Source organism: Bombus terrestris, chromosome 12 (assembly GCF_910591885.1).
Source record: "Bombus terrestris chromosome 12, iyBomTerr1.2, whole genome shotgun sequence".
Classification (NCBI taxonomy): domain Eukaryota; kingdom Metazoa; phylum Arthropoda; class Insecta; order Hymenoptera; family Apidae; genus Bombus; species Bombus terrestris.
This window is the reverse complement of record NC_063280.1, coordinates 10419515-10446640: the sequence shown is the minus strand read 5'-3', so window position 1 is coordinate 10446640 and position 27126 is coordinate 10419515. Positions and strand designations below refer to the sequence as shown.

Here is a 27126-nt window from a genome sequence, read left to right as displayed (position 1 = left end):
AAAAAAAGAATTGCAATGTATACACGAACAGATCGACCGAGTCTTCCTGCAAAATATATGAAAATTTTCAGTAATAAGATTGAGAAATGAGAGTTCGATTAATAGCGAGAGTGATCGAGAATGTTCCATTTTATTTGAACAACTAACTTATGGTCGGATCAAGTTACACGATATAAATGAAAGCTTTTATTCTGACGTTTCAGATATTCGTTATTTCGTTCGAGTAACGTTTAGAATGTTCTATTTGCAAATAATGTGAATATGGGAAATAGCGATATTTTTTTGGTATCTTTTAATAAATATATCGGTCCAATTTGATATTTATTTTATAATGACGTGTTATTGAAATTCAGATAAAATTCCATAGCAGAGTAATTATTACCAAGACGAAGAGCTAATTATAACTCTGTTATCATAATACTAAGAATAGATTGTCTAGAATGTTGGTTTGAAATCAACGATGGGTGCTTGTTATCGATACCTACTTATAAGGAAACCAACAGGCTGAGTGACTATTTAAAGCGAACCTTAGAGACGCACTTCCGGCCTAAATACGCGGATCGGGTGCGAGATCCGGTTTCTGATTACTTTGAGGTCACCTGTTACCTGCGACAGATCGTGATTTATAGTTGACTTTCAAAAGGTAGTTACTGCTTGAGAATCGGTGAATTAATTATCGCAGAGTTGAATTATTTTCTTCGCAACTGTTGCTAGTATACGTCCTATTTATAAAATTTGCAAAAATACTCTTAACATTCGCTATAAGTAATTAAAATTAATAATATGGACAATTTATTCGCCATTTGTCGAACAAATGTAAAAATGGCACAAGGTTGATGATACCAATAACACGAGCAATTCGTGTCTACAAATGTTTATATATTCATGTTCTGTAAGTTTGAGAATATTTCGATCGTTCAGTGAAACTTTTATTTCATTCTATTCGACGTTACCATAACTTCAATAGACTGTTATTATGTTCATCGTACAACATAGAAGAATGCTGCAATCTGTTGTAATCGAGCGACGAAACTGCGATATGTCTTTATATGGAACCCTGAACGTAACAGGTCCAAGGAGAGTCGTTCTAATTTGACAACGTCCGTGAAAACCTTGACAAATGAGGGTAAAATGATACGTGGCACCTACTACGTGTAGTCAGTAATATGAGATTCATTTTACTCACATACAAATTCTTTTTCGTCGTTTAGAATGGCGTCACACGAACTGCCATGATCTTATTATGTATTGATTAGATTTTTCTTACCTTTTTTACTTTTATGCCTTAACAAAATAGGGTTGATATCAGAATATGCAATTTTGTAACTTGTCAACTTCGTTATTGTTACTACACTGTAGGTACAAAATACTGTTTCGAAAAATTAAATTCTATCCAATACGTAAAAGTTTATGAATAACATTATCGATGTCTACACATTAAAATCCGTGTCGCAAAATTAAATATTCATTTTATGAATGAAGCGAATATTCGAAAGGTCATGTTTTTCATTATTCACCGACATACTTAGAACGGAACAAACATAGATTAAATAAAATCATCGAAATATTAAAAATCTTACGTATGTGAAATATCGATCTAAAAATTACTAAAAATATACCTTTTTATTGCTGTATAATACGAGGTATTTACGTATCAGTTTGAAAAAGCTGATGGTTTAAAAGGCAGCAAATTAAAACGAATGAAAAAGAATATTTCGTAAATGTATTCACTTTCCGATTTTTTTCGAAGAATATCTGTAGTCGCGAATTTAAAGATTATGTTTTAAGAATAACACTTCTGAAGTAAGCCTTGTACCAATGGTTACGTGTCACCGTCAAAATCGTTAACGTAATCTATTTTTTATCTTCGCATATCCTCATACACATATTTATCCTTACATTTTCGGACTCGATGTCACGTTTTGCTTAAACGTGCTGCATCAGTCGACCAACTTATCCATATACGTACCGGTTTCCCACGAACGTAGTCGGTTCTTTTAAATACAATCGTCTTTTGATTCGAGATAAGCAATCGATCGATCCACAAAAAACACGACTTTTTGGTGCCAATCTGTTGTTACGTATGCGCGATTATTGTAACGTGACGTCATGCTTTGCGAAAGAGGTAGATCGTGTTTGATTACACTGCAGTTATAAAACCATCCAATGTATATTTGGCGTCTGTATATTCTTTTTGTAATTATATATTTCGTTATCGATCACGCAAGCAAAGTACGTATATTACCATCGAGTACATTGGCATGACTGCATCTCGAGACCGATACAATAACGCTATATTATATAAATTGTTCAGAAAAAAATATTCTCCCACAAACTATATTTTTCCATTTATTAATTCCATTCTGCCTTTTTTCTTTCTATTGTTTTAACTGTTGCATTTTATCATCGACCTTTGCCTTCGACGAAATTGACTTCCAAGGAGGCCGTTAATACTGCAGAATCATCGTCGAATTCAATGTTTACGATCTTTGGGAACCAAATTATTTATTTTTGGGACTTTCGACAAACGAATATTATCGAACGATATTACGACTGTCATGATACACAATATTTATGACAAAAAGAAAAAGAAATACCGAATAGAAATTAAGATGCTCAATAGATATTAAATGACCTTTCCAAATTTACAAACACCAATTTCTTGGTTGATACTTCGAGATCCGTTACGACGTAAGCATTTTATTACATTTCTTATGTATAGATTTCGTTCGATAAAAATATATCACGTGATACACGTAAAAAGAATACTAAAATGAGAGTGAAGTTATAGGATAGCTATAGGAAAACGCACACATCTTTCCGGCGTTGTTTACGCCACCAAGTGTGTGGCTTCTGACTGTTATCGCTGTGAAACCGGTTTGACGTTGGATTTATGTATTCGGTTCCAATATCGACTGCCACTAGGGGAGTTCAAGAAGGCAACTGACGATTAACAATGCCATCGGATGTCGGCTGTTCCTAGCCAGTTATCGAGATCTTTTTATTTTTCTTTGAATCCGCGTGCACGTGACAGCTGGCGATAAATCTACCAATATAAAAAGTCTAAGAACATTATTATTCTGGAATATCTTTGAACCGATTAAATTAATTTTCTTTAACAATATCTACGATGATTTTCTGCAGAGTTTGTACGAGTGTACGTCAATAGCACGCCTCGAGGACGTGCTAACTCTAATTAAGAACATTTTTCCTCTCTTTCGCTCGTTCTTTCTACAATTCTTTTCTTCTACCATTATGTTTAAACATATAATGCTTATTCCTCGATTTTATCTTATGTATCGAATATAATCATTTATTAACTTACTAAATACAAGTACTTTTTAAATTTCATATATTGTTTTTTTACGTGCGGATGATAAGTGCACGATATTCTCTTATTCTCTTATATAGACATTCAGCGAATTAATTTATCATCGTTTCATATGGAAACAGAATGAATTTTTTTGCCGTGCAGAATACAATTACATAATATGTAATCTTGCATGTCATGTTCGCGATGAACATAAACCGTGCGATTGGTCAATATTGATTAATCGATCCTTTTGGTGTACTTGGTTATTATTTTCATCAAGATATCTCCAATTATCGATAGACAAACCATCTATTATTATTAACGGTAACTTTGCCGAAAATCGAATAGTTTTGTACACAATGTACAAAAGATGCATAAAATTATATTTTTTTCTTTTCGCGTTATGCACCACGAAAATTGAATTTAGTATGTAACAGCCATTGCAAGTATAACAGCAAACTTTCGTAATCCTTGTCTTATTTATGAACTGACACGTAATTAAGTTTATAAACAATTGTTCATATTTTTCATCATTCACTCGTAGTATTTTTTTCAATTGGAAATATACAGATAAATGATTTGCGCCCACGAATGATCGACACAATATTCAGTCAATGCACTTTCTCTGTTTCCTTGAATTAAAAATATAAAATTGATTGTTACTTATAACAAGAATACATAATTCTATAACATATGTATAAATGTACGTTGTAACTTTACAATTTCAATAATAAACAATTATCGTATAACGTTTATGCAATGAAATAAGAGAATGGATATAAAACGTTGATTATCCTAATAGAGATTGAAAAAAATATAAAGATTAAAATAAATCATTACACAAGTTACATTGTAGAATTGTAGAACATTGATCATTGGAAATTTGTGTCGACTACGGTTGTGAGAGCATGCGAATTCGTACTGCATGCGATAATTATATTTCATCGAAAAGATTATAGACAAATTAATTATTTATCCTGATTAGATTCAGTCCCGTTCACCCCTTTCTTCGGCACGTTCTTCCGCTCTTGCTTTCATTCTAGTTATGAACGCTTGTCCCTTACTTTTTCTAAAGTTCTCGTATGGATCATTTAAATTAATACCGACGCCTTTATATTGATCATTTTTATCCCTAATTTCACCCCCCGATATTGGAGCTTCAATACCCTGTTCATTGGCACCAAGTCCCGCACCGCCCCAACCCATTTTTTTGAGCAACTGATGACCTTTGTTACTCTCATCGAGACTAATTTCTTGAGGAGCTTTACTGTAGGTTGATCCGCTGAAAGGAATTTATTCGTAGAAATCAAATATATATATACATATATATACACACATACACACACACACACATATATATATAGAGAATATCTTTTTATACTAAGTACTAATACTTACAGGAAACTGGGTGGAGTTGGACTTCGATCTTGCCTGTCCATTCTCCTATCAGGACTTCGATCCTTGTTGCTATTTCTCCTTCTTCTGCTTCTGTTATTATGATTGCTATTTCGACTGTTACGTCTATGATTAGCAGCAGGAGATCTAGATCTGCTTCTACCTCTAGATCTTGAGCGTGATCTACTTCGCGATTTACTTCGATATCGTTTCTTTGGTGGACTAGGACTTTTGGATCTTGGCCTTAGAATTGGTGACGGCGATTTTGATTTTTGTCTTATACCAGCTGCTATATCTTCTTCTTTACGCTTGCGCGCGGCATTCTTTGCTTTATAATACTCGTATAAACCTAATTTTTCCCACCCATCGCTATAATATGTAGATATTACAATTAAAAACTTAACTCGATATTTCAAACATAATTAGTTTGTGTATAATTTGCATTATATGCCTTTACCTGTCCCGTGGAGAATCATGGTTCGGTGGCGCATAGAATGCTTCTACAGCCGCTACTAGTCGTTCGCTTGGGGGAGCAGGTGGTGGAAGCCTAATGGCTTCTGGATCCAAAGGTTTATATTCGGCATCTTCTAATTTGATTAGAGGTACCATCAAGCCAGCAGGAAGTTCGTAATAAGGCATACTGGGCATTAAATCTTCAACAGAGGGCTCGTGTATAACAGGTGGGGGGCCAAATCCAGGCGGTGGTTTTGAAAAATCTGGCAATGGAACATTTGAAAACGGTGGAGGTTCATTCCCGGGTGGTACACCCCATCCAGGTGGTGGTTGACTGAAATTTACATCTGTGCTTATTGGGGCGGGAGGACCGGAATGACTAGGTGGCAGAGACATATTTTGTTGGTTCTGTAAAGTATGAATTTCTATTATCGTTTGTCGAATACATATACATAATACGTACAGGAAAGAAGATCAACTTACCAATTGCGGTGGTGGCGGAGGAGGGGCTTTTAACTGTTGATCAATTGCGATCTTTTGTTGCTCAATATTTTGAATTTGTCTCAAAGCATGTGTAACAAACGCTTGATGTTGTGCTTGATAATTATCAAAGGTTTGTTTCGTTGATGTAGTAATCGGTGTAATTGCGCTGGCATGTTGTTCAACCAAGTTAGCCTGATATTCAGACCAAGATGTGCTTGGCTGTTTCAATTTATCTATAATTCCTTCATCAAAGTAATTATTTTTTGACTCCCATAAACTTAATAGCTTATTTAATTTATTAAGTTGTTCTTCTGATGCAGCTAATGAAGTGTTACAGAACATGGGAACAACAACACTTTCCATCGCCTTGCGAAGATCCATAGATTTTTTTCTTGCACTAAAGAAGTTTAAAATTAAATATCGTGCACAACTATTTTTATGAAAGTTATCAAACTTTATTATAAATATTATATTTATACTGAAATTGAAGTGTTAAATTTTCCATTCACACTTAATTAGATAATGTAATTTAATTCAAATCTTTTACAAATGTTTTAAGATATAAGATCTGTTACTGTTTCCAAACAAATATCATACTTACCAATGATGTAGGACATCATTGACCAGGTAGATAATATGGAGTTTATGACTAAAATTGGTTGCCTGAATGACTCTGAAAGAAACAATAAAAAATTAATTGATTTACTACTGTTAATAGTATGTGGCTAAAGTCAAATATAACATACTTTTTCAGCAAATGATCCGCAACGACTTGATTACTTTGCGGAGTAATCGAATTTTGAAGTATCCAGGCTTTCCCTGCACTTATGCTATCTTTTGTGCAACTATCAATGATAGGCTGTAATACCGCATCAAATGCAGCAAGGTCTGTGTTTGTGCTTTGTGCACTGTTTTGTAAAGCTGTTTCTTGAGCTTGTCTCACAGCATCCTCAACCCTTCCTTGTTGTTGCGCCATCAATGCAGCATGTTGCGCAGCCAAATTTTGTTCTGATTGTCTAACTTGTTCCTGTAGCGTTGTCTGCTGTGACTGAAGATTTGCTAACTCATTTTGAAGCCATCCAGGAGGTCCGCCAATGTTAACCGGTTGAGTAACACCACCAATAGATGGATTCACACCTCCCATAGCACCAGGGACTGGTCCAATTGGTGGTCCTGCATTTCCTGGCCCTCCAATTTGTCCTAGTACTCCAGGTATAACTGGACCACCTTGATTTCCCACTGGTCCAATTCCCACAACTGGATTTAATCCATTGTTCTGAGTATTTAGGCCAGGTGCAAGATTGACGTTATTCAGTGGCTGCGCGACGGTAGCGGCTGTTTGCTGCTGCTGCTGCGAAACGTTTAAACGTGGGTCTGCATTTTGCATTGGATTTATTCCTTTTTGCTTTAAAACTGTAAACGAATGACGGTGGATTATTGTAAGATGTTTGATTCCTTCAATGGATATTGAAAAAGTATACAAATAGTCCAATTTCTGTTGAGTCTTATCCTCTACCAGTGCATAATAAAATTCTTGGCATTTATTAGAGAATTATATCGAAAATTCGGTAAGTCTTTTGGGAGCACTATATTCTTTCCCTGTTTTATATATTATATATATACATGTATTTTTTACTTTTTTTTTTACAGTACTAGGGTATTACAGGGTATTATAGTGGGTTGCAGTTCCCACATAGATTGAAGCAATATATCAACAATGTAGTCCGTATTAGACAAGCTCCATTAAGAATCTTAAAACTACATCTTCTTAAAATCACCATTGCCAAGAAATAGAATATGTCTTTAGCTAAAGCATTCTGCTTAATAAATAGCAATCCCAAAATCTTGAAACGAAGTGCTCATATTCGATGAATAATAGTTTTGTATGTTCACTATGACGAATTCAGACCCTTTCACCCGTATCTCTTTTTCAAAGTCATTCCTTGTTCGTTGAATAAAGCATGGCCATTATGCTTCTCAATTGTTGTAGCTGTTAAGGGGCTGTATCCCACTTACTGGCTTGCTCTGTAGTCACTTTGTATTGATAGTAGTTGAAGTGCTCTCCACCGAACAGGAAACCAAATTTTGGGTTGTCCTTCTGCTTGTTTTTCGTCATCTGCTCAAACTCTGGTCCATTGCGAGCCACAAACTGAGCCAGTTTGTCTATGATGTTCCGTAACTCTGTATCTGGGTATTATACCAAAATAAACAGAATTAGTACAATAACCTAACAATAATGAATTACTTATACAATTATTACAATATAAATGGCAATATTTAAATACAGTACTGAAATAGGATCTCTTATTTTTTTAAAGTACGCAGTCCTAAATCAGCCCATCGTAACCTGAAATATTGAATCTGTTTTGAAATTTATCACTTTGTGAACGTATCTACGGAGATTTGCCTGAGGATAATTTAATTCGTCGAGTGAATTGCTTTTTAATGGTAGCCTAATACGCTGCACAGGTTTACATAACCTACTATTTAGAATCTACATTTTGTCTTTTTAAAACGTATCTCATTATTTCCATTGCATGGAAACTCATAAATCCTCAATTCTGACTAACTAAAATGCTAAAATGATAGATCATAGACATTACGGTTAATAAAAAAGATGGAACGTTAATATGCTCGCCCGGAGTGGGAATGTGCAAGACCGCGCTTGGCCAAATCACCAAATCACAACATTCTTTTCTTACCTGCAGGTGCCTGGTCCATTATCACGATTACTCTTTTACTTTTACACCGAATTCGATCACGTTTGTTATTATTTTCGTTAACACTTTTCCGTACACGATTGTGGTACGGTTCCGGAAAACATTATTTTTTCACACTGAACACGACAACGCTAGACGTCGCCATTAATACTCGAGTATTCATGTTTCAAAAAACCACCACTAGAGCGGCTGACACGCCAATTTATCACATGCGGAAAATTCTCCATTTCGGCTCATTTTCATTTACGTTTCATAGAGTTTGCTTTCTGTCAATTTTTTATAATAATTGTGTTCACATCGATTCTCTGTGCAATAACTTTGAACGGTAAATATTCACGCTAATATATTTTCATCAAAAGATAAAGTTTCTACCGTCACATTATTTTTACAATTTTCTAACGTAAACGTGCCTTTTCTCACAATGTGTTCACTATATTACAAAATACAATATTGTAAATTCCTTTTATGTGACGCTTACTATGTTACGTTTTAATTATTTGTTGCCTATTGTAGTTAAACAGCTTTAATATTATCAATATCGTTTCATTTACTAATGTTACTACTTAACCTATTGCGTCACGTCTGTCATATATTCAAAGCAGTTTAATTTTATATTTTTCATCTATTATTGAATAATTTGAAAATATCATTAATAGTAATATTTGTCTGTATCAGATAAATTACGGGAATGCCTGTAGCAGAAGTAAAATCCAGCTGGGCAGATGAAGTAGAAGAAGAGGGAGGAGCGTTACCTCCGCCTTCAGAGACTTATGAAAATGGGTTTAAAATCCTCACTGAATACAAGTACAATCAAGATAATAAAAAGGTCAAGGTAGTTCGAACATATAAGATCGAGAGACGTGTTGTTTCAAAGACAATTGCCGCCCGTAAAAATTGGGCAAAATTCGGAGACTCTGCAGATGACCGACCTGGACCTAATCCTGCTACTACAGTTGGAGGTGAAGATGTCTTCATGCAATTCATTTCTAGTAAAGAAGAAGAAAATAAGGTTGAAGAAGATAGCCTTGACAAGTTGAAGAGTATGGGAGATAAAGGTGTAGTTAAATGTCGTAATTGTAATGGAGACCATTGGACTTCCAAATGCCCTTACAAAGACACTGTCCTTGCTGGAGGTATGTTTCATTATGATAAATTAATTTTTAGAAAGAAACATTTAAGATTATATGATTCTAATAGAATATGTGATTTAATTTGCAGGTAAAGTGCCAGATGATAAAAAGCCACTTATTAATACTAGTGCTCCTGGAGCAATGACAGAATTGAAACCTCAGGGTAGTAAATACATACCACCTGGCATGCGCGATGGAGGCAGTAAACGAGGAGATTCTATGCAGATGCAAAGACGTGACGATACTACTGCTATTCGTATTTCCAATTTATCAGAAAGTACTACAGATGCAGATTTGGATGAACTTGTCAAGCCATTTGGATCTGTTCTTAAGTTTTATCTTGCAAAGGACAAACAAACTAATCTTTGCAAAGGATTTGCATATGTACATTTCAAATATAAAATGGAAGCAGCAAAAGCTATTGCTACGCTTAATGGGTATGGCTACGATCACCTTATCTTGAATGTAGACTGGTCAAAACCGCAACAGCAAAGTAATTGAGTTAAATGAAAATTCGATTTTCGTTACTTGGATTACACACCGCGTAAAAATATAGATGATATGTAGATGTTTAATTGTGACACCAGGAGCAGAGTACAATACTTTTTATTTCAAATTTTAATGCATTGCACAATAAAAATTAGCGTAGCAAATATATTCATAACCATATTTGTAGTTTATTAATATAATTATTTAAATTATATGCGACCAACTGCGAAATGACAACTCTGCTTCCTGGTGTCACAATTTATTATCATTTTTAATTCATTCGAACATGAAGTTCTTGTATTCGTTACTTTAAAAAATGATGTATCAATTAAAATGTAATTTGTATCCTTATCTCCTTTTTGATCAAAAATAAATAATATGCCATGAAACTTGGAGCGTATTTATTGGTTGTTAACAATTCCTATGTTAGGTATTTTATGATTTTATTTTATTCAAGGAATTGTATAATATAACTAAAAATGTGTACATATTTGCAATGTATAACATGTAAAAAGACATTCGTATTCAATCCTATTGTCAAATTTAAGATGAAATTTTTTCTTTGATATTTTTCTAAAAATTTTATATTCAACAAAAATACACTGGATACATTTAAACCTAAACTGAATACATTTAAACTGTTTAAACTTAAAATAATATGATATTATAATAAATATAAGTAGTATCGCTGGCTCTGAGTGTTAGATCCTCACGCGGTAATGTTGTGATTGAAATCGAGAAACAAAGAAATTCCGATACAAATAAACGCTTATGTGATACATAGATGCAAAAACAAAAGTAAAATAGTATAAAAGTAATCACACAGGTGTTTATTCATCACCTGTACGTTAAAAACTACGATTAATACTACATTGTCTAAGTACTTTGAAATGGTAACTCTAATGAACAACCTTACGCTGCTCAACGGAGCCTAATGAATATCATACAGATAGCAAAAAAACACGTATTAACTTCATCGTTTAATATATACATATATATAAATATATATATTAATAATATATATATATACATATATATATATATATATATAAATATATATATATATATATATCAGTAAAACAATGTCATTTGAAAATATAATTAACAATATAATTATATATATATTTTTTTGTTTGCGCGTCATCCTACAGTTTTAATCGAAAGACCGTTTTCACTATTTTATTGTCGTTTCCTATAAAATCATCACAGTTTAAACGTGTCCATTTTCGTTCCATTTTTCTTCAATATTTCAGAACCTATAACACCCGCTTATTCGATTTCCTAGAATGCAATTACAGAAAATTTCATATCATCATGACGCGCTGCCTCGTTTCTCGTTGGTTTCTTTATTTACAATACTAGTCGGAACTCGGACGTCTCTCTCATAAAAAAGGACTTATATATTAGCGAACAATGTTAGTAACATGCACTGTGTAACCATGTAATTCAAGTCAATTTATGAACCAGGATCTCTTTGGGCATCTTTAGTGAGATCTTTCTCGAGCACGATCGTGCCTCTAAATTGAATTTCATCAGTTCCACTGCTACTGAAGCACCTTCACTTTTATTCCTTAAGCAGATTCCATCATGATTTACGACGATCCGCCGAGCTACACGAAAATTTTATTTCTAACAGTTTCCGCTGTCTGAACCAGATTGTCAATTCTAACGAAACTTCCAGAGGAAAGCTGTTTCAGACATGAATCATTTCTTCTTTAACATTTTGAAGAATAAATTTCATCGCTGTTGGTTAACTATAACTTCTGCTATCTCATTGTTCTTGTACTCTATTGATCTTTACCAAACAGCGCATTTCTTTTTGGGATTCATCTTCGAGCCAAGAGGACAGTTGAAATCCTTCGAGAACTCCTCCATGTTGGAAAGTGGCCCCAGAACACGGAATTTACCAGGACTGTGGAAACCAGTGGTAATGCGAAGTTTCATCGCTTCCGGCCTGTACTTACTACACCAAGTGTTCGCTGCACTGATCCAGAACAATTGTTCAGGACTATAAGGGAGTCCTGGCAATTTTGGCTCCGCATGATTTCTTTGTACCCATTCTTGATATGCTAAATAGGCTTCTTTTATTCCTCCGTTGTCGGCGATATTCTCACCTTGAGTGTTGATACCATTTAACTGTAACAGGAAACGAAGCGATTCTTCTTTATATGTCTATATTTCCTTCTTTCTGGATGAATATTTAAGACACGCATTATTTTCTAAACGAATGGAAGTAAGAGAAGGAAGAAGAAATATAACGTTGCATTTAAATTTCTATAGCGTTATTATACATGCCTTCAAATCTTTAAACGAAAGATTTATAAATTATGATGTTTCATTGCCTATCTAAAAAACAGCGAGCTCGCGAAATTGATACTAAAAAAGAAGAAAACTAAAGAACGTCATCAATATTTATATCTGTATATGCCTGGTTTCAATAAACCTTAGCGGACAAAAAAGTTGCGATTATTACAAAATAAAACTGTCAAGAACATGTTCGTTGTTTAAGAAATATTATTCTACGTTAAAATAACTAGTCTACGAAGCCAAATTTCGTGTTTATACCAGCTGTTATCTAACGTTTGATTCACAAGTGCATATTATGCATGAGTTTGACCTCTGTAAGAAAAAATTCAATATTTGAATATCATCGGTGAATATCGAGCATTATGTGCATTGCAAGAGCTCGATGAAGTTTACGTAAAGTAATGTATAGAATAAAGAGATTGACATTCCTCAATACCCCTAAAATTAGAATTCGTATTAAACAAATATTTGTATCGGTTGACGCAAATGATCGTGGACAATTGAGAACGAGGAAGAAACGGAAACAAGACAGCGTATAATAAAAGTCGATCATTACGTTCAAATTAACATCTTCCACGGTGTAGTTGCCGTATTGGTGAATAATACACTCTGCTTTCTCCAGATACTTTTCTTTTGTTTGCGGTGCCCACCAGTCGACCAAATTTCCGTTTTTATCGAATTGCCTGCCCTGATCATCGAAGCCATGCGTTATTTCGTGGCCAATAACGAAACCGATAGCGCCATAATTCATGTACCTTGGTCGATCGTTACTAAAGAAAGCACCTTGCAAGATACCAGCGGGAAACTCTGCAAAAGCATTATACAAATGTTATCGTCTTTTTGGTATCAGTCAACGATTTATTACGAAATTATCATTCCATCGACTTTTATAAAACGATACTCACGTATACTATTCTCGATGGACGAATAAAAAGCATTAACGATGGCGGGTCTTCCGTGAGTTACCCAGTCGGTCTTGTTCACAGGTTTTCTCAGTTTACTGAAAGAATACTCGACCCCGAATAAAGTCAGATTTAAGATACCTTCTAGGTAATTATCTGTCGTTAATTCCAGTTTCTCGTAAAATTTCTCCAGTTTCTTGTCGTCCAGCAATTCGTCGGGATAAGCGATGTGACTGGACATGCTGGCTGCTTTGTTCAGAGCACTCTTTCTCGTCTCTTCGTCCATCCAATCAACCTAAAGAACGTCAAATTATCTTTAAATTGAAAAATTTCGAAGCATTCATATCGTGATATTGTAGGTGGAAGCGATAAGTCTTCTCATCTGAAACAAACGTACCTTTTTGAGTATCTTAGTGAATTCTTGCCTAATATCAGCCACCATGTCTACAGCGTTTTTCTTGGCATCCTCTTTGAAGTATTTCCTAACGTACATAGCGCCGACGCTTATGGCCAAGCTACTGGAAACTGTATCGATGCACTCCTTCCATCTGGGTTCTCTCTCCGTTTTTCCGCTTAACGCCGTGGAATATTGCAGTTGTCTCTTCCGAATTTCGTCCGTCAGATAGCTTACAGAAGACGCGGCTGCTCTCCACATCACATAGTTAGCTTGTACTCTTTTCGGTGTGGTGGCTAATAATTTTTCCAAGCTTGTGATGTAATTGGGAACGCTAACGATCACGACTTCGTCTTCGTCTACTTGAGCACTAGTAGCCAGAAGAGTGTTGAAGTATTCCTTCCACGGGATACTGGAATAGGTCTTGGATAACTCTCGTATCGTCATGGGGTTGTAGAGCAGAGTAGCGTTGCGACGTTTCTCATTCGGCAAAGAAATCTGCAGAATCAGCGTTATATTCGACTCGTTAATCATTGCACGATGTTTTGTATATTATCATACGATTTGATTTAACAACTAACATACATTGGCAAGTTTCATCTCAAATTCCAACGACTCCTTCAATTCAGTTTTTGCATCGGTTTTATTTGCTCCAAGAATTGCCGCGATATCAACCATGTAGCTGTAGTAGGCTTGCACGATTTTATCATCGAAACCTTTGGACAAATATTCACGCGATAGTCCAAGGGCTGCCTGATCCAACTGCAAGAACAAAGCATTTTCAAATTCCATGGAAAAAAGATTCTTAAATATTAAATTTCGTATTGAACCGAGTTGCGACATTGATATAATCACTACTTCGGCAAGCACATTTTAAATCATCTATTCATTTGGCAAACAAAATCATAATTATTAAGAAACGTGTTCAAGCTTAGATAAATATTGAATTATACTTGTAAATGTAATTTGAATTCGCAATCAATAATTACCATTGCAAAATTCCGCTAAATGGTACAATCTTTAAGGAAAGTTAAATTTACACGAGCAATTCGCGCGTTTGACTTCTACGTTTCGCCTCTATTTGAGAACGATTTCACGCTGGCTTGAGAGATTAAAGTTTTACGGGTACGCGTAAAGATTGAAAATTCGTTCTCATACGTACGTCGATTGTTCGTTTCGTGCTGTTTTTCAGATCAACGCCGATACTGAAATCTATAAAGTAGTCGACAGAGTAACCCATCTCGCGGAATTTGTACACCGACTCCTTCCAGTTAAAATCATTTTCGTTCCACTGGTCACCTTCCAATACAGGCCAGCCACCGAGTTTTTGCAAAATGTTGAGCAACGGGTTTAAACCTTGCTGCTCGATGACCGCTGAAATAATTACATTTTCCAATCTGAGCATCTTATTTAATAGCTACTAAAAAAGTTCCGTAATCACCCGACCACATATTTTCTCAATCCGTTTTACGTTCTTATTTGTTTCTTCTGCTAACTAAGATACGTCCTGCGATTACTGTTTAACATTTTCCACATACATTTTAATTGTTTATTGCAAACAGGAGATAACCAATCCAAGTACATGTGTATGTACTCACTCTTGTTCATGCAAGCCTTGTACAAATTCTTGGCGAGTCTGAACGGTTTCGGTTCATCCGGTGAACTTTTCTCCTCGATACTGGCTCTTAGCTGGTTCTGCAGCTCGTCGCTAATTTCAGTGAATGTGTTTACGCTGGTCTTGTCATCCGGGATGATGGTCGACTTCAGAAAACCACCGCAAGCGAAATCGTAAAAGTCGTCGCACGGTTCTACCTCGGAATCCATGTTCTTCAACAATCTAGCGGCTAAAGTTTCACGATTAGCGCTATTAGTAAAATTACTTTCGTGTCGTAATGAAATACTACAGCGGTAGGCAACCGAACTGAACGATAAAACTTTTAGAAGCGTTTGGAACGTTAATATTTACGATCTTTATATAAATTTCAACATAAAGATGTCAAAAAAAAAAAGAAAAAAAAAATGGAAATTCAGAAAAATATAGACTTGAAAACCCAGCTACCTGTTACGGTCGCCTAGGTCGACCGGGTTGGTTAAAAGTTTTATCGCGACGAATAATTTTGTCTAAGTTGATCAAATTTTTACTAACCCGTATGGATACATTCTTTCGTGTAACATACGTCCTCGTCACAGCTGGATCCTTTGTCAATGACGTGAACGCCTTTATTCTGTTGATATCCATTTAGGGCATCGGCTGTGGATGGTAATCCCTCTGAGTTAACAGGATCTACTCTCGTGCAGGTGCAGATGCAGGTGCAGTTGCAACACAAAAATAACGCAGGACCACAATGTTAATGATTGTTAGTGCCGGTCGTTTTTTAAGCCATGATAACAAGCAATCTTATCGTCTAACAGACTACGGATTTCCACTATCACGTTTTATTTCCATTGCATTTACACAGTGCTGTATCGTATATTCGTAAAGTCCTATTTTTCACTAGGAGAAGAATCATTCAGGATGAATGCGAGATACGAAAGCACTTTCCACGTATCGCATCCACCTGTAACGAGTAGCTAAAAGAGCGGTCTCGAAGAGTATCTCGAAGATTATCTCGAATGATAAAAAGGTGTGGCAGAATAAATTTGCTCGTCCGAGAACGAGGAATGTAAAGCAATATAACCGTTAAACCGTCTAACCAGCGGCGTCACGCGTCTTTCTACATCGTTGCAGTCGCTATTCGCTTCACAGTTTGAATGAACCTTCGTGCAAACACGTGCAATGCGACGCCGCTCAAAGTGTAATCGCAGTAATCAGCCTTAAGCGATTGATCCATTGAAACGTGTACAACCACCTCCCCTATCAATCAACGCGAATTCATCGAAAAGCCTGCAACCACGTTCGTCTTCGGCATTCGTTCCGTTTCTCGTTAACAAGCATCGCTGTTCCTCTAGAGAAAGCGAAAATAGAGACGCGAGAAAAGGCTTCGCTAGCCTTCGAACGCTTACACATTCACGAAAGTCGAGATACTCTGACCGGATCGTAAAACCGATCGTTTTATTCTCATCGATCGACTTCATGACCGTTCGAAAAGAAGAAGAAAAAGAAACATTGTATCGGCGCCATTGCCTCGACGATTAGTTCCTAAAACATGATCGTTTGCCGATGATCCGTAAAAATATTTCGATGATTCATATTTGGTTGTTTCTTTAATGATGTTAGCGGGTGGTCGATCGATACTCGATCGAAAATATACAGATTGGAAAGCTGGGCTTCTTATTTAGTTCGCGGGCGTGGATCACCGAAAAGCACGACCTGGCCCCGCTGAGTAACTCTCAAAACAATGATCACTTACCTCGATGCGTCAGAATCGGGACGCTCTTATTGACGTCACGACTTTTTTACGTTAAATCACGCGTTTCGGATGTGATACGGTATATCCTTCGTCGGCCGATCGTTATAACGAAAGAAAGAGGAAATGTGTATTCACGGATTCACCATACCGTATAAAGTTACGCGATTATCGCACGATCAAGTCCGACTTACTCATATGATCGTAATCTCGTAGACGAGAGAAGGGTAAGACGGCAGCGCTGTTTTTTGGGTTTGATTTCAGGATTTACCTAGTACACGCTACGTTCCCATACGTTAAACGTTACGTAATAACCATTACGTGTATTTTTATCGATCGCTCTTGGTCATCTACGAGTAGTGGTACGAAATTTGGCCATCTGAATTCCCAATGATTCGCGTAGTCAGTTGGTACGTATTTCGTTCGATATGCGTTGGACTAGGAAAGAAATGGGCTAAGTTACGCAACGCACCTGTAGAAGCTAACGAAACTAATTAATACATACATATATCCTTGGCTAAATAGATTTTACATAACAACAATACGATATAAACATTCGTCAGGTACGGTTAGTAACGGCGATTAAGACTCTCCTAAGTAAGACTAATAGTCCTAATAATAGATCGATAGTTTAAACTAATTACTACGATTGCAAAGGCTAGGGCGATAAAATTTAACGAACGAAAAAAGAATATTAATATACTTGTTTAATGCAACAATATGATATTTCGAGAAACCAAGAGAAGCGCGTAGATTCGCAAGGATAAATCAACGTGAGAAAATAGGTCACACGTGACACTAACTGTCAATGAAATTTATGACGACTCGATCGTAAGCCCGTTTGGCCAGCTTTCACGCGACTGAAATTCTTTTTTAATATTTCCTTTTGACATAGCCACGAAACCGTTATCAAACCGTTTCCTCGTGCAGGAGATCGAGAAGCTTGTCGCTTCCGAATTTTTATCGGTTGAACGCGGGTCGAATTAAAACGGTAGAAAAAGAACTTGCATGGAAAGAAACGGATAAAATGCGCAGTCTAGTTATTATGTGGAACTAATTTCTATTTAAGTCCATCGCAATTTATATAAAAAGAAAAAAAAAGAAAGAAAAAGAAGCAACGTCATTGAAGAAGACAATGCGCGAGCCGACAAAACTTTTACATCTATCTGATTTTTCTTGAAATCATTTAAAAGGCCATAATACGAGTTTCAACGGAAACAATTTACGGATTATCGTCGGACAATCGTTTTCTCCGTTTCCTCGTTTGTTGTTTCGAGATACGCGACGATCACTCTGCGATTCTAATTGCACGATTTCGGCGAAAACCGATATTCACGATACGAATCACAGGACTCGATCGATGTTTCGACGATTGTTAATGGTAGCCATTAAACGATGTTAGACAGTGTTTTAATCGCAGCGGAAGTGTAACGATGGTTCGTCGTCTTCGTGAAACCACGTTGAAAGTAATTATGGCATTTATAAGCTCGTTAAGGCGTGTACTTAAGTCATACGACCTAACTACAGGAGTGCAATTAGTCAGGGAAAAATATGCAGAACACGATTCTTATTAAACTTTCAACATGCTCTTAGACCACGATCGAGAACGAGTATTCGATATCGAATACACTTTGTACGAGATCGTGGATTCAGGCATAGGTCAACATCTCTTGCAAATCGTCAAACCGTGCACTTGCAGATATTCTTACCGTTTCTAGATGACGTGTCGCAGGTTGCGGTGTTCGCAGCCAGAACACCGAGTGCAACAGCCAAAGCGATGCATAAGAGCACTCCGCAAACTGCTATCACAGTTAGCCCGCGTTCCAACGTCGATCGCCTCTTCCACCATGTTGGATTTCTGAAACAAAACATAGAATGATCGAAACGAATATTTTTTCCCTTTCGATAAATTTCTCTTCGCGATCGTTTCATTGTATTTTATTATCGGCCTGTTTTATCACGAGAAACTTGCGTTTTACGCGATTTAAAATTAACAAGCCAGTAAATAAAGTTTCGCAATTGAAAATAAAAAACGATGATGTCAATATTTCTCTTCTCCCTTTCTATCGCGCTGTTCATCTGAACGTCGATAATCTCGTGCTTTTTGTACGAAAAAGAGAGACACGTTAACCGAACGATAAGAAGATGGAATAGGCATGTGGCAAGATTTTTAACACTGGAATTATCGAAGATATGAAACTGCTATCAAAGATATCGGAATGAAACGACGTACGAGAAGATATATAACGCAAAGGAAAACAAGACTTTATTCGTCGTATCAGAAATCATGCGAACCTTTAAAAAACGCGTATTCATAAACTTCTACGTGAAACTATTTTAAGAATCTACCGATAGCAGATTTAGGCATGAATTAACAATTTCTACCGCATATTTCAGAATTCCGTTTTACGTAATTTGAATTTTAACGCGAGGCCCGCTCAGGCACGTGACCATCAATAAGATTTATGTCGCTCCTCGCGCATTTACGTCCTTGGAAGGAACTGGTAGATCGTACATGATCCACGAAGATCGATCTTCTCCGCTCTGCTAAACAGCAGCGAGTAGTAAAAGTCGGCTGTTAATGGAAATACGTCGGAGTATAGTTTCGTGTTAATGGTTTCGCGAACCTTGAAGTCTACGTTGAATTAACCGCAAACTATGATTCACAAGAAAAGAGTTCGAGAAAATGGAACTCCATGAGCGTTGATGATCGTCATTTTTATAGTTTCGCGGTGGTACGGTTTCGAAATAGGGAAACCAGAATAGCTTCCTGTTTCGTCGTAAATAAAATAATATCTGACGAAAGAAAATCGCATTTTTTTCACATATACGATATTTCGTAGGATTTCGTAGGAAATAAGACGCAAATTATTTTATAAATTTAGTAAAAATTCGTATTTTAATAAAAACGAAAATCTAAGAGCCGACCAGAATAATCTGGTCCCTGTAATCGATTCTATTCAATTCAAATTCAATATGTTTTTTAAAGAATAAACAAGTTTCTAAATGACGATTATGTAAGCATTAGTTTTACAATTATATCCATCCTTTACGTAAGTTTGGAGATTAAGCGGATGAGAAATGGAATTCTTGCGAATCCTCTCATGAATAGTTACAAAGCGGCAATTTATTACTCGGCAATCATTGGATCTCGTCCTACATGAACGAACTGCTGCGGGCAAAACACAATAATTACTTTTGTTACTTTGTAAAAACGTTTCAAACATTAGCTTTACACGCGTTTATCCTTCTTTTATGACTCACCCGTCTACACATTTCCCATTTTTCAATCCCATTTCACTTTTTATAAATCACGATCGAATATATACTTGTACTTTTACGAAGTAAAATTAATTTACCGATCGTGAAGCGAATAAAGCGATAGTAGTAGCACGAAAGTGTTGATAAATTTAATAATAATAACGCGAAGGATCATGGAAGAAGCAACGATGATATAAAAGTTTCAGAAATACGTTTCAAGATAGAATAGGATTCCGTCGAAAACACATATACATAATGGTCATTATCGATTTCTTTTGTTGCACTTACCCGCATTGTCACCTCATAGACACGGATCATTATTCATCGTGACACAACATCGTATTGCGCAATTGGTGTTCTTTGTAAACTGCGTAACAATTAATCGTAACGCTATTCTTTCAACATTTTTAACAAAATCAAACGGTGATCGAGAAAATCGACAAGGCAGATAAATATCGGAATGTACAAATTTTCCGCCACGTAGATTTTCCTTGATGTTATACCACTGTGTATCGTATATCTCTTTCATCGGTAATAAGCAATGGTAACATAGATCGAAGTACCGATTGTAAATAAATGATATGTCAATAAGCATAGCGTAAACTAGAAGAGTAAGCGTAACTATCGCGATATGTTCGTCTGACTTTAAGATAATAACAGACGAAAGTCCATGCAATAAACAAATACTACTAGTAGTACTACTACTACTGTTATTACTATTACTTTTACGTTTTGTGTAAAAACGTTTTTTTATAATTCTGGATTCCGAAAGCAGTCGATAAAGCGTCATCTTTTTATGGCGCGTAGTATAAAACCACGGCTCACCGAACTGTGTCGCTAGAACTAGCGGTTCGACCCTTTTCCCCGTAGATTCTACGCTCTACACGAATAATTGCAGCAGTACGAACGCGTAGAACGTTGAAACCAGTCGCGATATTCTTCTAGATCACCGTTACGCAGAACCTGATTACCTTTCGATAGCGAGTAGTAGCTCGAGTTGGCGGCCAAGCGTGAACTAAAACAGCTCGTACAAATACCACTTAAACGAGCGAAATGCGTTCATTGTTAGCAACACACGTAGATGTAATATTTTATCTTTGTATTATTTGTAGTAATTCTGTTTTTCTTCCATTCAACCGCTTAATGTCGTTTGTATTATATTATCGTTCCATTGGATTTCTATTTTGTTAGCTGCTACATTCAAATTCGATATATTACATTGTAATATATGCTAACGAAAACCGGATCAAATTTTTTAACGCGTGTAAACGCGACGTGTTTGAACAACAGGAAGTACATTTGCCGTACAATGTTGTAACGTACATGTTGAAGAGATTTCTTCGATCGATCATGGGTGTAGACGATATAGTGGCATTTATCGATAAAATACAGCCCAAGGCTAACTGGTATAACTTATTCAGCTTATTGGTCGTCGCGTAAGAAAATTAGATATTTCCCAATACTAGCGACGAAGCGAAGAATAGCGTAAAACCTGTCGATACTTATCTACGATGATGAAGATTTTTCAATTTCTGGTTTCGCTAGATATATCGTATAGGTATCGATCATGGAGCACAAAATAAAATTGCAGAATATTTCAAACTTCGTCTCTGTTAGTCTCTGTTATCCGGATATCTACTATTCTAATATTCTACTATTTTGTCTACGAATGTTTCAAAAATAATCAATATCAATGTTCTCTATCGCGTAATCCATAGCTTCGTTATTTGGAAGATGATGGTTAATTCAAATACCGGTGGTTCAACAGTACTTTCAATTGGAACATCCTATGCAAAGTAAGGTAGGAAAGAAATACATAGGCAGTAACCATAAATACCGTTTTATAATTTCCGCTGTAAGAATTATGGCTAAATACCGTGCTAACTCCGTTCGTATCAGAAGAAGTTTAACATACCGCATTTAAGTGCAACGTTTGAAGCGTGTAAACTTTTCAAATGGCAGACGCAACAACGTTATTGGAAAAATAGGTGAACGTTCTCATAATAAATAAATATCCTACACGCATAGATACGATATATAGCCTCACGTTACTTACGTTATTATAGCTTTACGTCGTTTGTACAAAGTTTATGGACATAATCTCGCGATTATGTAATTCCTGGTTATTCACACTGCACGATAACCGTTTAATCGTTTTAGCAAAAAAGAATATTAATATTTAATTTATCCGCTCTTTACGCAAATATTATCAAACGAGCTTGATCCTACTAATCTGTGTTTTGCCATTCGAATCATCAATGAGCTTATCGCCATGTCTATTTTATGAAAGATTCATTAACATTCGGTTAATAACAAAAAATTAACCGCTGCTCCATCTTATAATATTTTTCTATTTTTTTACTTTTCAACGTTGCGTGCCAATTGAAATATTTCAATTTAACTTTTTAGAATGAGAATCTTACTTAGCTATCGGAATAGCAAGCTGCGATTGATCGCAATTACTTCCTCGATCCGAATCGAGGAACTATTAATTAGAATCAGCGTCAAAGGATTAAATGTCCCGCCATAACAAACTACAGAATGCAAATGAAACAGGTTTATCGAAGATTAAATATTCCTTTGTCATGTTCTAGACGCGCCTGCAAAACTCTCTTAAAACTCTGCACTTGGCGCATTGGCAACTACGTTATCAGCCCTAACTTTACGACAAAACTTAACAGCCCTGCCGTGCGAGTAGCGCAATCAAATTTTAATTAAAAGCAGCTCTCATCGCGTACGAGAGGCTCGATCCTCCTATCGTTTGCACACACCTAGGGTACTGGCATCGAGTGGCAACAAAGGCGAGAGAAGCAAGTAAATCGGCTCACCGCCGTTACAGTAAGTAAACCGTTTCAAGTTGGACGACGACGTAGCGGGCGTCGAGCCGAGCAATAAGGTTCGCGACGCGATGTAACTCGAGTGTATTGACCTTTTCCAGGGACGGCGTGCACCGGGACGCTTTGAAGTCAATGGCCAAGCTCGTGATAAATCTCGAAGCCGGCTAAAACCTGGGAAAAATCGTTTGGAGCGTGTCCTTCTTTCCCTCCACGCGGTCGAATTTCCATGCCATTAACAGCGCTACGAAACCGACACAACAGCGCGCTTCATCGTGTGAAAACTCGGTTACGATCACCCTGACACACTTCCTGTGCGAACGAAACAGCGATCCAGCGGTAAATATCGCGATGCTCGCCGCTCGCGCGATCGATGAATCGATAATGGGTAACTCGACCGTGTAACGCCGCTCTTTTTGTTTTTCTCTCCTCCTTCTCTCTCTCTCTCTTTAGGATATTCTCTTAGGAGCGTCGTTCGGGTTGATGCATGTATTTGGCGTGGGAAAAACTGATCTTGACTCTGGTGCGTTTTATTTCTTCTTTATGGAAATGTCAGTCTCTGTTATTAACGATCGATAGAAAAATCTTTTTACACGGTTAGAAGAAAAGGTTTTGAAGGCATCAAAGTTGTTTGAACGAATGTATAAGCTATTTAGCCATTCGACAGTGTCGTAAATTGCCGAAGGATCGGGAATGAGAGATATTAAAAATACATCGGATATGAGAATAAGCGGTAGGAATATTTAACGAGTGTTACGTTAGGTAAGTATCAACGAGAAGCCGAGTTTCTTAAAAGTTTCGTGCAAAAGCATCAAGATTATCGAGAGATTATCAGAGAAGCACGAGGAGGCATCCCCTACTTTGTGCTATCTGCCCTCGGGAGGACAAAATTAGCGGCCTGGTCAATTTCGAATTTGTCGCGTCAGTAGCCAGGCAATCACGCTTGGTCGCAAAACACGTGAAATAGATTGTTCGGACGATGTAAACAGCTTGGAAAACGAGCAGCCAATATCCAATTTCACGTGGAACCACGCAAACGTATTTAGTTCGATTCATGGAATAACAACAAGTTTCTTGGAAACTGCACTCCAAGTAAATAACGCGCGATAAATCTTAAACGAAATCGAGCAAACGTTATACAAGTAGTGTTGCGATAATAACTTTTACCGTTAAAGTCTGTTGGCTGTAAAGCGGCGAAGAATTTCGTTAAACTCTGCGGTTAGGAAACGATCCGATTAAGTCGTTGCTTTTCGCACTTTGTCCATCATTTTAATTTAATTCTCGATACTAATCGGTTCTTCGAAATATACTTGAACAATGGGTGTATTGTGTGCAACGAGGTAGAAGTAATGAGATGTTTTGTTGCCTTTTAGAGTTGAAATTCTCCGGTCAGGCCCGGTTGAACCTTCCAGCGAGCATTTCGTCGGTCAGGCGACCACGAAACCGTGTCGGATTGAAATGGTACAAAGCGAGCGTGGATTGCATGCTAATAATCGAATCGCGTCCTTTGCACGTGCCACGAGACTCGACCTTCTTCGGACCATCTTATAATTTTTCCATTCCACTTGATCCCTTTTATTTTTAGTTAACATCGTCGAAATCATCGCTTGATCATCGAAATCGAATTTAATCAGATTCTTTCGGTTTATTGGAATAGAAATTATTAGTTCAGCGAGGGAAATTCCGTCGGGTAAAATTCGATAATTAAAGAAAAAAAGAGAATCTATCGTTTCATAATAAATAACGCGTTTTCATATTCACCGTCTATCGAAGTAAAGTTTAAACGTAGTAATTGAATAATAATTAAATAGATATGGAAAGTAGCGTTCGATTATTTGACCATCGAAGTTTGATTATTTAATTCCAAACGTGAAATTAATTCTGCAATTCCATTGTTTACTTCGTCTCGTGTCCTCGAACTGCGCCGCCAGTTCTTCGCGATCTTGACCGCGAATGCCATAAACCACCTCTGCAAAATTCTCGCGAACGAATTACAATTCAATTGTCTGAAATTATACGATCGTTTTATATTCGCAAATTACACGATTCGTTAAAATTGGAGACGGCGAGTCTGTAGATTTCGTAGCTTCACGTTGTACGGCCACTTTAAAACGTGCTTCCTCAATTTGCCCGTTTCGCATGGGACATATCACGTTCAACGTTACGATCGCTCGAGCTTCTTAAAAAGTGCAGTTGCGAAGCGCAGTTTCTCCAATTTTCTTATTGAAGAGACGACGTGGGCGTCGAACGAGGTCCTCTCCAAGAACGAAGATCTCGCAACAGCGTAGTACGGGTTTACCGGTATTCGCCTCGATTTTCAATTAATTCGTTTGAAACCGGGTTCCTTTCTTCGCTGACCTCTTTAGCAGGAATTTGCAAAACTAGGGGACCTCGTTCGGCTGTTCTTCAGGGTGCACGCGATAAGGAAACAAAAGAGTGAGCGCGTGGAATACAAATTCGATTGGCTACCTTCGTGATATGTCCAGTTCCGTCAGGCACGATACTTTGCGGTTTCAAGGTGACTGCAAATGCTTATCACGGAAGTAAAAAGTAGCAGGAAGAGACGAGATACTAGCAAAGGTGAAACGAATTTTAAAGTACGTTCGATGGAGGTTATCGCGCCCTTAAAGGTTTAAAAAAAATCATCGTGCACGTAGATTCGAATCCGATTTATCGAACGTGTATCGTACATATAATCGTATATCGTTGTATCATCAGCGAGTCAATTTTTTAAAACGTTAACGAAAGACATATGCGCGGATACGTGCAATTCCAACACCAGCCATGCTCGAACGATCGAACAGTCGTCCTATATCAGTCTTGAACCAGTACTACGCGAAACAGTCACTTCCTGTAGAAAGTAACGTGTCTTTTTTCTACAGAAGCCAAAGAAGTATGCTTGATAAGACAAAGATCTATCGGTAAATATAACCGGTTATGCACAAGCAGCTATGTAAACGAAGAACGTCGCGATTCAGCCATAATCACGTACCAGAGACAAGAACAATATTTCTTTTTCATTACTTCTTTACACAGTATGTATTGTGTGCAGATCGCTCGAGGATAGAACGAAAGGAATTCCACGTTGATTAGATTAAGCAGTATCGATACGAAATTTAAACAATTTTTTGCATGAAATTAATTTCCGAGAATCACTTACAGCGAAACTTGGGAACAAGTTTCAAATTTTACGATAACGGGTCCTTGAAAATTAATTTCGTCCAAAATGTCGCTCGAAACAGCAAAATTATCGGATATATCTCTTAGGGAGTGAGATATTGTGAAAGTATACAGTCGAAATGGAAAGTCGTAAAAATAGAAAAGAGATGTGGTAGCAGCAAGACTGCTTGAAATTAATTTTATACATTCTTTGTTATTGTTTTTCTTCTACTATAGGCAAAAGCATATAGATCGAGTTAAGAGAAAGTACATACACACGATATACTATAACAAGCAAAGTTGGCTAAAAAAGTTGTTATAAAACGTAACTTTAGATATTTTCTCACGTGTCCAAGCAAACGCACCTACGTAACTTGAAATTAACCAAAGCCAGATATACCGAACGAAAGAAATTCTAAACTAAATAAGACATTTAGAACTCTGCTTAGATTCTGCTTGAAGTTTATGTATCGAACCGAAACGTAAAAAATTATTTGTAGCAGATACCTGCTTTATTTTTCCCCCGCAAATATACGTTTTGGGCTTAACACCTTAATTTCAATGAACGTTATCGTAACGACGCTAAGATATTACCGTATAATAAAACAATAAAATAAAATAAAAATATACTAGGCGTGATATAGAACATTTAAAACTATCTTCTCTCTTTTCAATAAAAAAGCAAATAAACTTTACATCTTAGACCATCGAACAGGATATTTATCGCGCACCATTTGTTTGCCTTGATTTCAAAATTCAACACGGCCGCGGTTGCTTGCAAATATTTATATGGTGCATCAGCATACGTACGATTGTTTTATTATCCTTCGATTCGCGTGGAACCGCGTAAAATGCTTGCAACACGCGCGACTTTCATAATTCATGCCGTGCAAACAACGTGCGTGCATCTTTGGCTAAGTTTTATTTTAAGATCACGAG

At 36.7% G+C, this 27126-nt stretch overlaps 3 protein-coding genes across 6 annotated transcripts in view; 1 reads left to right on the top strand and 2 right to left on the bottom strand.

Annotated features, from left to right (window-relative positions):
- Window positions 1-98: 98 nt before the first annotated feature.
- Window positions 99-8505, bottom strand: LOC100642260 (calcium homeostasis endoplasmic reticulum protein). Of its 2 annotated transcripts, XM_003399643.4 has the most exons (8): window positions 8347-8505; window positions 7661-7831; window positions 6391-7057; window positions 6246-6317; window positions 5645-6041; window positions 5166-5569; window positions 4712-5077; window positions 99-4595 (listed from the first exon to the last, which is right to left on the bottom strand). In XM_003399643.4, exons 1-8 carry the CDS (start codon window positions 8363-8365, stop codon window positions 4301-4303), a joined length of 2391 nt encoding a protein of 796 aa, XP_003399691.1. In that variant the 5' UTR covers window positions 8366-8505; the 3' UTR covers window positions 99-4300. The 2 variants fall into 2 exon arrangements, with proteins under 2 accessions (XP_003399691.1, XP_048266925.1); XM_048410968.1 differs by lacking the exon at window positions 8347-8505 and having other exon boundaries at window positions 6391-6995; window positions 7661-7791.
- A 42-nt stretch (window positions 8506-8547) lies between these two features.
- LOC100642381 (eukaryotic translation initiation factor 3 subunit G) lies at window positions 8548-10372 on the top strand. Its single transcript, XM_003399644.4, has 3 exons — window positions 8548-8689; window positions 9040-9497; window positions 9583-10372. Exons 2-3 carry the CDS (start codon window positions 9053-9055, stop codon window positions 9993-9995), a joined length of 858 nt encoding a protein of 285 aa, XP_003399692.1. The 5' UTR covers window positions 8548-8689; window positions 9040-9052; the 3' UTR covers window positions 9996-10372.
- Window positions 10373-10549: 177 nt separating this feature from the next.
- Window positions 10550-27126, bottom strand: part of LOC100648765 (neprilysin-2) — a 38643-nt gene continuing 22066 nt past the window's right edge. For 2 of the 3 annotated variants that reach the window (XM_012314823.3, XM_012314825.3), the window contains 9 exons: window positions 18643-18791; window positions 15733-15870; window positions 15185-15430; window positions 14749-14960; window positions 14172-14348; window positions 13590-14084; window positions 13196-13487; window positions 12847-13097; window positions 10550-12119 (listed from right to left, as the gene is read on the bottom strand). In XM_012314823.3, the coding sequence (XP_012170213.2) occupies window positions 11781-12119; window positions 12847-13097; window positions 13196-13487; window positions 13590-14084; window positions 14172-14348; window positions 14749-14960; window positions 15185-15430; window positions 15733-15870; window positions 18643-18791 (2299 nt within the window). In that variant the 3' untranslated portion in view covers window positions 10550-11780. The remainder of the gene's footprint in view (window positions 12120-12846; window positions 13098-13195; window positions 13488-13589; window positions 14085-14171; window positions 14349-14748; window positions 14961-15184; window positions 15431-15732; window positions 15871-18642; window positions 18792-27126) is intronic. The other variant, XM_012314824.3, reaches the window with a different exon arrangement.